Here is a 13,442-nt window from a genome sequence, read left to right as displayed (position 1 = left end):
GAGGGCCAAGAAAGTCACTAATAAAAGTCAATAATGAATATGCAACTTGTAACCACATGGATTAGATGATGTGAGCATGACAGCTGTACTAATGGGAATGTGTGGGTGGGTAGGTAGGGGAAAGAACAGAGGAAGCAAGGGGGAAAACCAGGAACAGAACAGTATGTTACTGGTATAAAAGAAGGAGACTCATCCACTTATTTCTGGTCCATGTCCAAAACTTGTTAGTCTCATATATGGAAGTACTGGAGAGCAAACAGGGCCATGAACCATAAGAGTCCATGCCCACAGTACCAAGCAAAGATAAAAGTACATCATGAGCAATTTTCAGGGTTTTCTTAGATTTATTTTTAGATTTAGAATATCCTGATAAATTCTTATTAAAATTATAAATGCTTTGAGGAACTACAAGAATCCACCAGCACGTTAGCTCAAAAGCCTAACTAATGCCTGTGACGTTTTTCAACATTTTCAATTAGCTGTTCATTACAAGCTAAATGAAATACATAATTATGTCAATTACTTTTTTCATAAAACTTATGTCTTGCTTCGAGCTCTTGTCTCTTTTTATCTTCAGTGCTGAAACATCTGGGATGATTCTGATTAGAAAAGAATGGAAATATTAGTGAATAATTACATAAAATGTCACTACAAATAAAAGTGACGGTTCACTAATAATATATTGGATCTTAAATCTGCAATTCTGAAACAACTTTTACATCATTTTACCATTTTAATTATAGTTGCAGTTGACCAATGAACTTTTAAGTGACTATCTGGTACAAATAGTTTTCATCAATAACATTTCTAAGCACACAGCCTCTATACAAAGTTAAAAGGAAACTTATCAAGTATTACTGCACAAAACAGGATTTTCAAAATACAAATGGAATAAAAATTTTTAAAGACATGCAACATAAATTACTTTTCAGCTATACAATACTACTGTTCAAGATTATACAGGAATATGGCAAAATTAGGTTCTTGGATCACTTAAAACACTAGCTCTAATAATCTTGCTATACTGCATAAACTGATTTGGTAACTGCATATTTATAGGGCTGTAACCCAGCACCACTGCTGTCTTCAGAACAATCCATATTTCACATTCAATGTCACACTTTACTTCAAACCACTGTGTATTTTCCTTTTTATTCATCTCAGAATATTTTATAGCATTCCAGGAATGTTAATAGAGACACAAGAGACTGCAGATGCTGGAATCTGGAGCAACAAACAAACAGCTGGAGTAACTAAATGGGTTGAGCAGCATCTGTGGGGAATCAGGTAGAAATTCTGCATCAGGACTGAGAGTGGATGTAAGATGACATTTCAGATCCTGACCCAACTTAATTTGTACCTCCACTAAATTCAAACGAAAATGTATCCACATTTCTACTGTACTTTTATAAACAATAAACAGGGTCCCATTTAAGAGATCTTCACTGAGCAATAATCCACATTACAATACCATTTTTCTTTCAAATGTATGGAATTATACACACATCTGTAATAATATTCCAACAAAAATAATTTTACCTCATTCCTTTGAATTTTGCTTTGTTCTCATGACGATCAATAAGGCTGTGTAGAATATGCAGGACGAGCAATCTCAGCTCACTGTCTTCCATTAAAGAGACTGATAATATTGGCTCTAAAAATGGAGAAGGAAGTGCAGCTGATATACTTTTGGCCTTGTACCCTGAAGTTACCTGTTTTAATTAAAAAAAAAGTCAACAATTTAATTACCTCTGGCTGAAATTATATTCTTAAAGGCTTACGAGCAAAAACAAGTCAGCTTACATCTCATCTTCTGCTTACTTATTTGTAAGGCTTGTTTCAGATATATATTTATCAAAATCAATTATCAATCTCTTGCCACTAAATACATCTTCTGTACTGGTTTCCCATTCTGAGGAGCATTTTAGGTGAAACAAAATCATCAGTACAAAATTGCAGATTTCCACAAGGAAAAGAAAGTTTGTCTGTCAAATTGTTCTTTTGGCTCTTTTTCACTAATTTTATACATATATAGTTAATCTATATTACTGTAAGATGTTGTTCCAGAGTGTGTTCTTGACCCACAGAACTTTCCTTCCTACCTAGACACTATTCTTTCACCCTTTGTCCAGTCCATTCCAACTTATATCCCTGAAATCTGATGTCCCGTCAACTTGACAGTTTCCATTTTCCTGGTCCCAGATAACTCTTCTTCACAATGGATGTTCAATCCCTCTTTCCCTCCATCCCACACCAGGATGATCTGAAAGCCTTTCACTTCTTCCTTGAACTGAACTCAGTCTCCTTTCACCACCACTCTCCTTTACTTGGCTGAACACATTACTACTTTGAACAACTTCTCATTCAACTACACTTTTTTTTAAAACAAGTCAAAAGTGCAGCTATGGGAATTCACATGGGCTCCAGTTTTGCCCGTCTCATGGTTTATACGAATCCCTTCCCTCAACTCTCGTTCTGGTACATTGATGGCTATATTGATGCTGCTTCCTGCACTTGTACAGAATTCAAAAACTTCATTATCTTTGTTGTCAATTCCACACTGGTCTTGTTTACATAGTCCATATCTGGCACATCCCTGCCCGTCCTTGGCTTTTTTAAAAAATAAAATGTCCACCTCAGCAGATAGATTAGCTACCAATATCCATTAAAAAATCCATTGATCCCCACAGATGTTTCAACTGTACCTCCTTCCACAATGCATCCTGTAAGGACACCTTCACATACTCCTAACCTCTATATCCATTGCATCTTCTCTAATGATGAGACTTTTCATATCAGTGCCTTAACTGTGGTTTTTCGCTCATAGTTAACCAGGGCCTCAATCACATCTTCTCCATTAACCTCAGTTCTGCTCTCACCCACTCTCCACTGAGCCAAAACAAGGATATGATTTACTGTCCTCACCCATCTCCACATTCAACTAGGTATCTTCTATAATTTCCACCACTTCCAACAGGATTCCACCATGAGTCATATCTTCACCTTTCATCAGGACCATTCCCTTCGCAAATCCGGTCCACTATCACATCTCCAGCAACCACTCACCTTTTCAAAGCACTTTCCAATGTAGCCATGGGAAATAGAAATGCCCTCTTACCTCTTCCCTTCCCATCATCCAAGGATGGAAAGAGTCCTTCTAATGTGAAGCAGCCATTCACTTCCATTGCTTCCAATCTAGCACATTACATTTGCTGCTCACAATATAGTCTCCATTTCATTGGAAAAACCAAATACAGACAGGATGACTGCTTTGTAGGAAACCTCTATTCAGTTCACAACTGTGACCCTAACCTTTCAGTCTCTGTCACTTTTATTCTCTGTCCTACTTCCACTCCAACCTCCATCTTCAGCCTTCAACAATGATCTAAGTGTCTAACACTAGGAACAGTACCTCATTTTTTTGCCAGGGTATTTCATAGCTAAATCCTATACTTTTCCCCTCTCTCAGACCACAGATTTGCCTGCACTCTTCCATCTCAATTGTCTTTTTGTCTCCAACTGCTAATTTTTAAAAGTACTTGTTACTTTGATAACCTGGGTTTTAGCCTCTCTCAGATACTTCACTGTTCTCTCCAACCCTTCCATTCTTAAAACAATCATCTCACTTTTTCCAGTTCTGATGAAGGGTTCTGAATTATTCTTGGTATGGAGTTTACTTGGAATACTCCATAGAATTATTTCTTCAACAACTTAAGTTCCAGTTAAATAATCCCATTGATAGCATTTTTTGTTTTAAGCCTTTAATTGGGATTCCTTGTTTAAATCTTACCATAAGTAGTGATCTTAGTAGCTTGACCTGGATGGTTCTTGTTCCACGGTCCCTATAAAGAATTCAAATTTGCAAATTAAAATAGGTCTCAGTACCTTAAGATCAGAAAATGTCATTTTAAGTATTGCCTTTAATTCAACCATGACTCAGAAACAAAATTTTAAACAGCAAGTTAAATAAAATTAAATTTTGTGATTTAAAGTGCATTTATTTCCATTTCAAAAACCACAATTCCAAACACAAATGTGCCAATTAGAGGTACTGCACAGTCTAATATATCACTACAGCAGTCAACTGTCAGTGAATAAAAATTTTAAAAATTGCAGACGAGGAAGAAATCTGAAATAAAAACAAAATGCTGAGAATATTCGGCAAGTCAGGTAGCATCTCTGGAAAGAGAAACAGTTAACATTTCAGGTCAAAGATCCCTCTTCAGAACTGGGGAAAAAATCCGGAGACTGTACTCTATTGTTAACAATGTCATGATTACAAAAAGATCAAAAAGACTTCTTTAAAAGTTAGGAGTTAGGAAAGAGATTAAGAAGCAGGGCTTCAAAAGCTGGTTGTCTCCAGATTACTCGCCATGTATTATGCTGGCTATAAAAAAATTGTAGACCAGCACAGATAAATGTATAGCTAAAGAAACAGTGCAGCAGGAAGAACCTTAGATACCTGCAGTATTGTGCAGGTTCTGGGGAACAGAGGACCTGCACTGGCCAGACGGATTAGACCTCAGAGCTGGGACCAAAGTCCTTGTAAGGGGGATTCACCAGTACTGTGTATAGAGGTTTAAATCTGGCAGAGCCAAAAGGCACAGGAAGGAAGCATTGAAATGATAAGAAATAAATTACAAAAGGAATAGAGGGGGTGGGGAAATAAATTGTATCAATACAAGAAACTTTTTTTTAAAAAGATAGGATAAGACTAAGATATTTCACTTTGAGGCACTGATCCATAATGGATAGAACTGCATAGATTCCCAATTTCTTCAGTACATTTCCCATCATTATGAATCTTGCTAATAGCAGTATATTTGATTGCAGTGGCTATCAGGTCCAAGGTCAAAACTGTCTAATTATGAACATTTTAACAGCTGATCTATAGCAGACAGTAACACATGGCACAGTACCCATTAATGACAAGGTACAAATTTGAATTCCATATCAGTTTCCTCCCTTGTAGTAATCAAAACTTACCCAGAATGACTCGACTCCAGGGCTCCAGCATCAAAAGTGGGCACTTTTCCCATAATAAACATTATTATTTCAGATCTTTGATAATCTGGAAGATTGCTCCCAAAAGAGCCTGAGAAAATAAAAGTTGACAAGTTTAATTAAATACTTAATGCACAATGACTAGTTCAGATACAAGGCTTTGCAATATAAATAGTCAGTCAAAACACCAACACAAATGGAAGACTTAACATTTTTCTACATTTATATTCATAGAGAACATAGTACAGCACAGCACAGAACAGGCCCTTCGGCCCACAATGTTGTGCTGGCATAGCCACCTGCTAAAATTGATGAAATTGTTTTGCAGACAGTCCCTACCCTCTTCAGTTTACTTTTCCACTTAGCCTGATATAGTCAAACTCGGAGACATTACACTCACTCCCTTCTTAATTATTAACACGCGGAGGGCGCAGCACTCTCCATTTTAACACCAGTTTAAATGGTTTTGGACAGATCAGCAATTAGTTTTGTTGAGTTCCAAAGCAAAGCAAGAATACAAGAATCCCTAAACAACTGAACCTCCTTGCAAATTTTATAAGTCTGACGTGCGTCTTTTTTGTTATACAAGTATTATATTCAATTAGTTGCAAGGCCACAACGTTAAAATACATTGCCCAGGGTTTAAGGTCCTGCACAAACGTCACAGTGCATTTGTAGTTTTTGCTGTTCAACTGTATAATCTCTGGATAAGTGTTCTCCACATTGCATGATAAAGGATAACAGCTCGAGATGACAACGTTAATTATACTTATGACAGGACCAACTACTTTCACTGCAGCTTTTATAATGAAGTGATGCTCTCCTCCATATATACTTATGTATATGCAAATCAGATAGTTAACATGGTGGATTAACTGAACTTTATCAGCAGTCTTTACAACTGATGAAACAAACTAAATCAGAATTTAAGAAAAGCCATTGTCTGGCACAGAACAGGACTAAGTTGTTGCTAACTCATTTATCCCTCAAAAAAAAAATCTGCTTAATATTTCAAAAGCAAGTACAAAAATGCCATGAAACAGTATCAGGATTTTAACAACAAACATCTCTTATTCTACTTTCAAGAACAAAAGCCTGAATCATAAAGATGACTGACAAGGCTTTCAAACTAGTGGTATCACTTTTAAAAAAAAGTATAAACATGCAAATACAGCATTTTTCTAAAAAAGTGCAAGGAGCTGAAGCGTAGAAAAGAAAGTTATTTTAATTTAAAAATACATTATACTTTTAGAATCACTTAATTGTGTTTACACTGCCTACTTATAAACAATCTTTTTCCCATGGTGGGAGAGTCTAAAACTAGGGAGTTTAGGTTTAAGGTGAGAGGGGAAATATTTGAAAGGGAACTGAAGGGCAACTTTTTCCACAGAGGGTGGTGGGTTTATGGAACAAGCTGCCAGAGGAAATGGTAAAGGCGGGTACAATTACAAAGTTTAAAAGACATATGCAGTTTTGTACATAGGTACATAGATAGGAAAGGTTTAGGAGGGATTCAGGCAAATGGTACTAGCTCAGGATGATACCTTAATCTGCATAGACAAGTTAGGCCCAAGGGCCTGTTTTCATGCTGTATAACTCTATGAATCTTGGTTTACTATCTTATGTCAAAATACATCAGAGCAAGAACAAAAATGTCTTTACTAAGCCACTAATTAATTATTGCCAGCAGCTAAGTTACCATGGCCAGCCCAAAATATGCAATTATTGCTTATTTATGCATAAATGCCACGGCACAACAGGATGTGCCATCTATCACCAAATTTCAGAAGTTGTTAGATGTGCTCCTCCACCATTATATATTATTAGCCTCTCGTAATGGCATCTTGATCTCAAGCTCTCCGTTCCAATGGTGTGAGTTTCCTGCATTAACCCAAGTCACGTTATATACTGTTTAGATAAAATGACTAAGTGTTAATTACTGCAAATCAACTTTGTTTGGCACTGAAAACTAGCTTAAAATTGTGGAGACAATTTTTTTTTCCCCCCGATGTCATCACTGGAAGTGTATACATGCATGCAATTCATTTTAACCTCACTTTTCTAATCCAATCTTCCCTTTCTGTACATGATTTGACCAAAATATAGTTTTTTTTAAATCTTTGTGCTGTAAATTTCAAAAGGCTTCATGCCAATAGGCTGCTGCTTGCCCTGTTCACTCAGGTAGCAGATGTCTCATTTCCTCTTGATGTATGGTTTCCAATCTGTGGTTCTAGAAACTTGTTGCGGAGAATAATGACAACTGGATGTGTATGCATAATTAAAGATTTTGTTAAAAATAATTATTTACAAGAAATAGGCAAAGCTGGCAAGGCCAGCATTCCTTGCCGATCCCTAACTGCCCTTGAAGTTTGTGGTGAGCTGCCTTCCTTGTGCTGAAGAAACTCTCACTGTTTCCTTGTGCTGAAGAAACTCCCACAGCACTGTTGAGCAGGGAGTTCCAGGGTTTACTTCTAGTGACAATCATGGACGGCCAATATATTTCCAGGTCAGTATAGTGTGCGACTTGGAGGGGAACTTGCAGGTGGTGATGTTTCCATATGCTCCTGCCCTTGCCCTTTTTAATGGTAGAGATCACAGGCTTGGATGTTGCAGTCAGAGTAGTCTGGGTGAGTAACTGTGGTGTATTTTGTAGATGGCACACACTGCAGCTACTGTGCACTAGTGGTGGCGAGAATGAATGTTGATGAGGTGTCAATCAAGCAGGCTGCTTTGTTCTGGATGCATCAAGCTTCTTGAGATTTGCTGGCATTGCATTTATCTAGATAATTGAAGAGTATTCCATCACATTCCTGACCTGTACCTTGTCGATTGTGGAAAGGTCTTGGGATGTCTCTAGTTTGCTCTTGTAGTCGTATTTATGGGACTGGTCCAGTTGAATTTCTGGTTAATGGTGATACCCCAGGATAGTGATAATGGATAACTTTACAATGATAATACCATTGAACGTCAAGGGTAGTTGGTTAGATTGCCCTCTTGCACATGGTGATTTTTGTGGCACGAGAGTTCTCCACAACCCTCCAGAATAGAGGATGCCAGAAATTAACCAATCCCTGCAAGGAAGAATTCCTACACACTGCAGTTTTAAATGATTGGCCCTTATTTTGCAACTGGGCCCCTCATTTGAATCTGTCCCATTAGTGGAAATATTTTAACATCTACCCTGCCATTCCACTTAGGATCTTGAATGTTTTAACAATATCACCTGTTTTTCTGAACTCTAAAGAATACAGATCCAACCTCTTTAACATCTTGTTATGCCATTTTCCTTTTAAAGGATTTGCTGCACTTTCATAATTGTGTTTCCGGCACAAGAACACCTTAATTCTTCTATACTCATTTGCAATCCTTTTCCATTTAGATTGTAATCTGTCTTTTGATTCCTCCTACCAAAGTGCATTACCTCACACTTTGCTACATGAAATCCATGACTCACCCTATCTATTTGTCCAAATATCCTCATACCATCATGCCCTTCCATCTATTTTTCTGTCCATCAGCAAGCGTGGATACCTTACGCTCTGTCCTCTTCCCCAAATCATTATTATTGATAGTAAATAATTGAGGGCCAATAACTGACCCTTGGGGCAGCAGCTAACATCTGTCCATTTAATCTGAGTCTGACTTCTATGTGGTAACCAGTCTTCAAACCACGTTTAGCACTTGCTCCTACACTATTGGCTCCTATCCTGTTCAATAGCCTTTTATGTGGCACCTTGTGAAATGTTCACTAGAAATAAAAAATCTACAGGTCCCTGTCTATCAATTCCACTTGTTACATCCTCACAAAACTCCAGCAAATTTGTCAAATGTGATTTTCCTTTCATAAAAGGACATTGACTTTATCTGATCATATGAAACTTCTCTAAATTACTAGCTACTTCTAGCATCTTGTCAACAAGTTTTTGTTTAGCTAACTGGTCTATTGTTTCTGCTTTTTTGTCTCTAGCTGCAATTGCGTTTTCCACTGGTACCCTCCCAGAACTCTAGTTTTGTAAAATTTCAACCAATGACTCTACTATCTTTGCACCCACTACCTTTAAAACATTTGGATGTAGGCCATCAGGTCCTGGTGACTTGCCTGCTTTTTAATCACAATGCTTTTTTAAAAAAAAATCTTGTCCCTCCTGATAGATTGTTACAAGTTCCTCCATGGTTTTTGAAAATAGCCCATCTGTTAACTTTGGGATTACCACAACCCCCCACCCCCCCAAGTGTCCTCCATTGTGAAGACTGAAGCAAAGTATTGATTTAAATTATCTGCCATTTCTTTGTTACTTGTCACTTATTAGTGAATGTTCTCTAGGTCTTGTCATATGCAGGTACGAGCTGCTCCATTTGCTGAGTAACTGCTAATAGAATTCAATGTTATCCAATCATCAGTGAACATTCCCATTTCTAACATTATAATGAAAGGTCATTGATAAAGCAGCTGAAGAGGGTTGTTCAGAGGGGGAGTTCAACCAGCAATGCATGCTGTTTGTTGAGTTATCATCAGTATCAACAGTCTAGTATTTCAACTAAGAAGTCAAGAGCTAGAAAAATTCCTCCTATACTACTCCACAAACACAGCAGGTGATGGTGCTTTGGTCCAGTTTTACTTCATACTCAGTCTGCCATATTAGAAATAGAGTTTTCCTAAAGGCCTGATTATTATTAGCTTCGTGCACATCACTGGAGTGATGGTAATAACTGCTGTGGTGCCAGTGAAGAGTAGATTGAGGTGCTTTAGGCAGACCATGTGACAGACTTGGGCACAACAGTGAATATTTGATTAGTACATTATTTTACATAACAAACTAGTACTCCTTTCATTAGTTTGCAACACTGAATAACTTCTCCTGAGCACAAGATGCAATGCATTTGTATCACGTGGAGTTAACCCCATAACAACATCAACTGCATCATCATTAAAAGCTGCCAACCTCCGAATAACTTCATTCACAGCAAGAACTCACAAATCACACAATGCAGGCTTAACTTTTGTTAAGTGATCTCATATCAACATCAGAACCAGCAAGAGGAAAAAGAAAGCTGATTCATAAATAATGCTGAAATTTTAGTGGAAATAGTTACTTAGCTGACAGTAACATAAAATTATTTTTCAAAACAGTATGATGCAAGTCTCCAGTATCTAAGATAGACTTCTTAATTCTATATACAAAGGAAAATGCACCTCTATTTTAGTTACTAATATCTTTCCCCCCCCAAAATATAGTCCCAGAGTTGATTACAGGACACCAGCTCCATTAAATACTAAGCAGCACATGAGACATACACACCCGACTTGGAACCAAAAGGCTGAACTTGCTCCAAGCTAATTCAGGATCCAAAATAGCAAAATTAACATGATAGCAGAACTTTGCACACTTAACTGCTGATAAGGCAAGAATCAAAGCAAGCTCTTTCTGCAAGATACTGTAACTGGAAACTTCGACAACTGTTAAAGCTACACTGCCAACTGTTTCTTGCCTTTTGAATGTCCCCGAGATTCAGAAGCATTCCAAAATTGAAAATAACTTAAACCACTGAAACATCAAAGCAATTACATTTACAAAAAATGTCAACATCTCATTCTTACTGTTCTTTCTTACAGCTGTCTTGTTTGTTCCATTCAATAGGGTCATAGATCTTAGCCTGGTCCAAGCAGAAGGTTCCCCAGTACAAATGCTGGACAGTCTGTGCATGAATGCAGCTGGGAAATCATTATGCAGCTCAGCGATCAAGTGTGCGACTTCTGCATTTTTTTTGCATGTGGCCTGACTACTGGCATTTACCCACTTAAGTTCCAGCATTTCACAGCACGTTCTGGCCTATAATTACTCTTGGTGTTGGAACCTGGAGCTTAAATCACATAGCTAAAACTGGCAAGTTATATGCAACTTCACAACCTACCCAAGGCACAGGAGTTCTTGTACAAGTTCAATAGACAAAATTGATTTCGTGCTATTTTCCATTTCAATTTACACCATTAACATGCATGGAGAATTAATGTAATCCAAAGTAACATACACAATTTGACACTGCTAAAATCTGTACTCACCAATAGTCTGGATAATTGCATCCTGAACTACTTTCTCATCATTGTTTGTTGATGAAGCACTGGTAGATGCATGCTGATTTGACAACTCAAAATCAACACTGAGGCGCAAGTGTTTCAACAATGTGTTAAACACCTCTAGAACAGTTGGACCTAATGTGGAAAAAAGCTGCATGGTTAGTATTCCCTTAAATATTAAGTACTAACTGTGTAACCTTTTTAAAAAATAAAACAGAAAATGCAAATGAAAGGCAACTCAGAAGTGATTATACCAACAACCAAGCACAGTATAAATTAGTCAGATAGTAATTACACAATTAGCTCCAAACACTTGCTATGTCAAAAGTTGTAAAATAGATTTTAATAAGAATAATCAATAAAGAAAACAGTTGACAGACTTGGGTTTACAGACAAAATATATTTACAAATATATATTTTTACTCCTTTTGCTGGAAGTAATCTAAAGAAATGCTACAGAAGGAAAAAACAAATAGGGCAAATCTTCCACCTAGATCACCAATAGCACTGGGACTTCTGCTCTGTTGAACTCTTCACAGTGGACCCTTAGAATCCAACAGATTTACCAGCTCCACTGATCCATTCAAGTGAAAGGAATAAATACTGTAGCAGAGAAGTATTGGACCTTACCATTTGATTTAATTAAGTTTAAATGTCCTAGTTGCTTTAAAGTGTGCATGTATGTGTTTGGAGTCTTTTAATAAGTTCAATTATTTTAAACATTATCTTTAACTTTTAATAGTTTCTAAGCTCCTACATTGCCCTGGGTCTCAGCCAAAGTCTACACCCAGATCCGTGCAGAAGAAACTGTCATCCAGGGCAAGGACAAATGGCACTCTAAACAGCACAACACCTACCCCAATACTGAGCTAGTTTGCTCACTTTATAAATCAAGGAGTAACCTCTACTTTATTTAATTATACACTTAGTTTACTTAATTAGGAAAGGCATAGAGGGATAGAGGTCTAATGTAGGCAAATGGGATTAGCATAGATGGTCTGCATGGATGTGGTGGGCTAAAAGAACCTGGTTCCATGCTATAGAATCGATGATTCTATAAAAATGTGGAACAAACTGCATTCCAGAATAAAAGTCAAGATACAAATGAACTGTAGAAATGAGCACACGTACACTAATACTAAAAAAAACCCAGGAATGCCATTATCAGGGGTTGCTGTGGCAGACCAGGGAAGGAAGTCATGACCCCCGTACTGTTACATCTACAGTGAATAAATGAACAGGCAAGCAATCAGTATTGTTGATTATCTTAGCATCCACTCTTTTTTCCAGCTGTTAGTCCTACTTACCAATTGAACCTTTTGCTGCTATAGTAACAGTCTCTAAAAGGACCTGTACAATGCCAGCTCGGACCCTTGGGGAATCCTTGTTGTGAGTGTCCAGGTGTCGAAGAATTTGCTGAATCACATGATGAGAATGCTGAGCCTGTAACATTAGCTATATTGTAACAAGCACGCCTGGAGCACATGCAATTGAGAATATATTTTTATGCAAGTGGGGAAAAAAGTTTTAAAATGAAAATAAGCAGAAAATAATTCAAGTTTCCATGCACATTATATATATACACACACACACACACAATCTTACTTGATCTCACTGTAGATTTTAAAATGGATGTAACTTTCTTTTTAATTCTACATAAAGGACCAACATAAAAAAGCCCATATGCTTCAAATAAAACAGAAAATGCTGGAAACATTCAGTAGATTAGGCAGCATCTGTGGAATGTTTCCTGTTAATGACCTTTTGTCAGATCAGGAAAAGAAAACAAGTTATTTTAATCTGTATGGTAAGAAGAGAGGATGGAAAGGGATGAGAATAGCACTAAGGAAATACCTCCAAAAAGTTGCAGCTAGGATTACTGTGGGGATAAGCTGTATAACAAGGTCATCTGCTTGATGGGTTAATAAGAAAGTTAGAGAATCTGAACAAAGAAACATAAAAGCAATGAAATTAGAGTAGTTGGAGAGCGAGAATACAAACAAAGGAATGTAAAAGTTATGAAATGCAGAGCTGTAGGACATGCCAGGCAGGTCAATTTGTGCTAGGAAGAACTGAGTAAACATCACAGATGGACTTGCCAATTCTGATAGGGAGAGTTACTCCAAGTTGTAGAATTCAATATCAAGAAGGAAGGCTGCATGTGTCTAGATGGAAGATGGGGTGCTGTTCCTCAAACTCACACTGGGCCTTGTTACAACAAAGCAGGAGGCTATAGGTCACAGAGGAAATGGGACAGAGAAGTTTTATGTTTCATTAATTCTATTATTACACACTAACTGCCTCATTTTATGGTTTTCCTGATTTTTTTGTTCAGATTCTCCATCTTCCTTCATTAACCCAT

At 37.3% G+C, this 13,442-nt stretch overlaps 1 protein-coding gene across 4 annotated transcripts in view; it reads right to left on the bottom strand.

Moving 5' to 3' along the window:
• Positions 1–13,442, bottom strand: part of LOC127574359 (protein EFR3 homolog A-like) — a 110,408-nt gene that overhangs the window by 29,628 nt on the left and 67,338 nt on the right. For all 4 annotated transcript variants that reach the window (XM_052023307.1, XM_052023306.1, XM_052023309.1 and 1 more), the window contains 6 exons: positions 12,388–12,523; positions 11,066–11,215; positions 4,987–5,095; positions 3,791–3,842; positions 1,540–1,712; positions 524–599 (listed from right to left, as the gene is read on the bottom strand). In XM_052023307.1, the coding sequence (XP_051879267.1) occupies positions 524–599; positions 1,540–1,712; positions 3,791–3,842; positions 4,987–5,095; positions 11,066–11,215; positions 12,388–12,523 (696 nt within the window). The remainder of the gene's footprint in view (positions 1–523; positions 600–1,539; positions 1,713–3,790; positions 3,843–4,986; positions 5,096–11,065; positions 11,216–12,387; positions 12,524–13,442) is intronic.

This window comes from Pristis pectinata, chromosome 9, assembly GCF_009764475.1.
Source record: "Pristis pectinata isolate sPriPec2 chromosome 9, sPriPec2.1.pri, whole genome shotgun sequence".
NCBI lineage: Eukaryota > Metazoa > Chordata > Chondrichthyes > Rhinopristiformes > Pristidae > Pristis > Pristis pectinata.
This window is presented reverse-complemented; position numbering and strand designations above follow the sequence as displayed.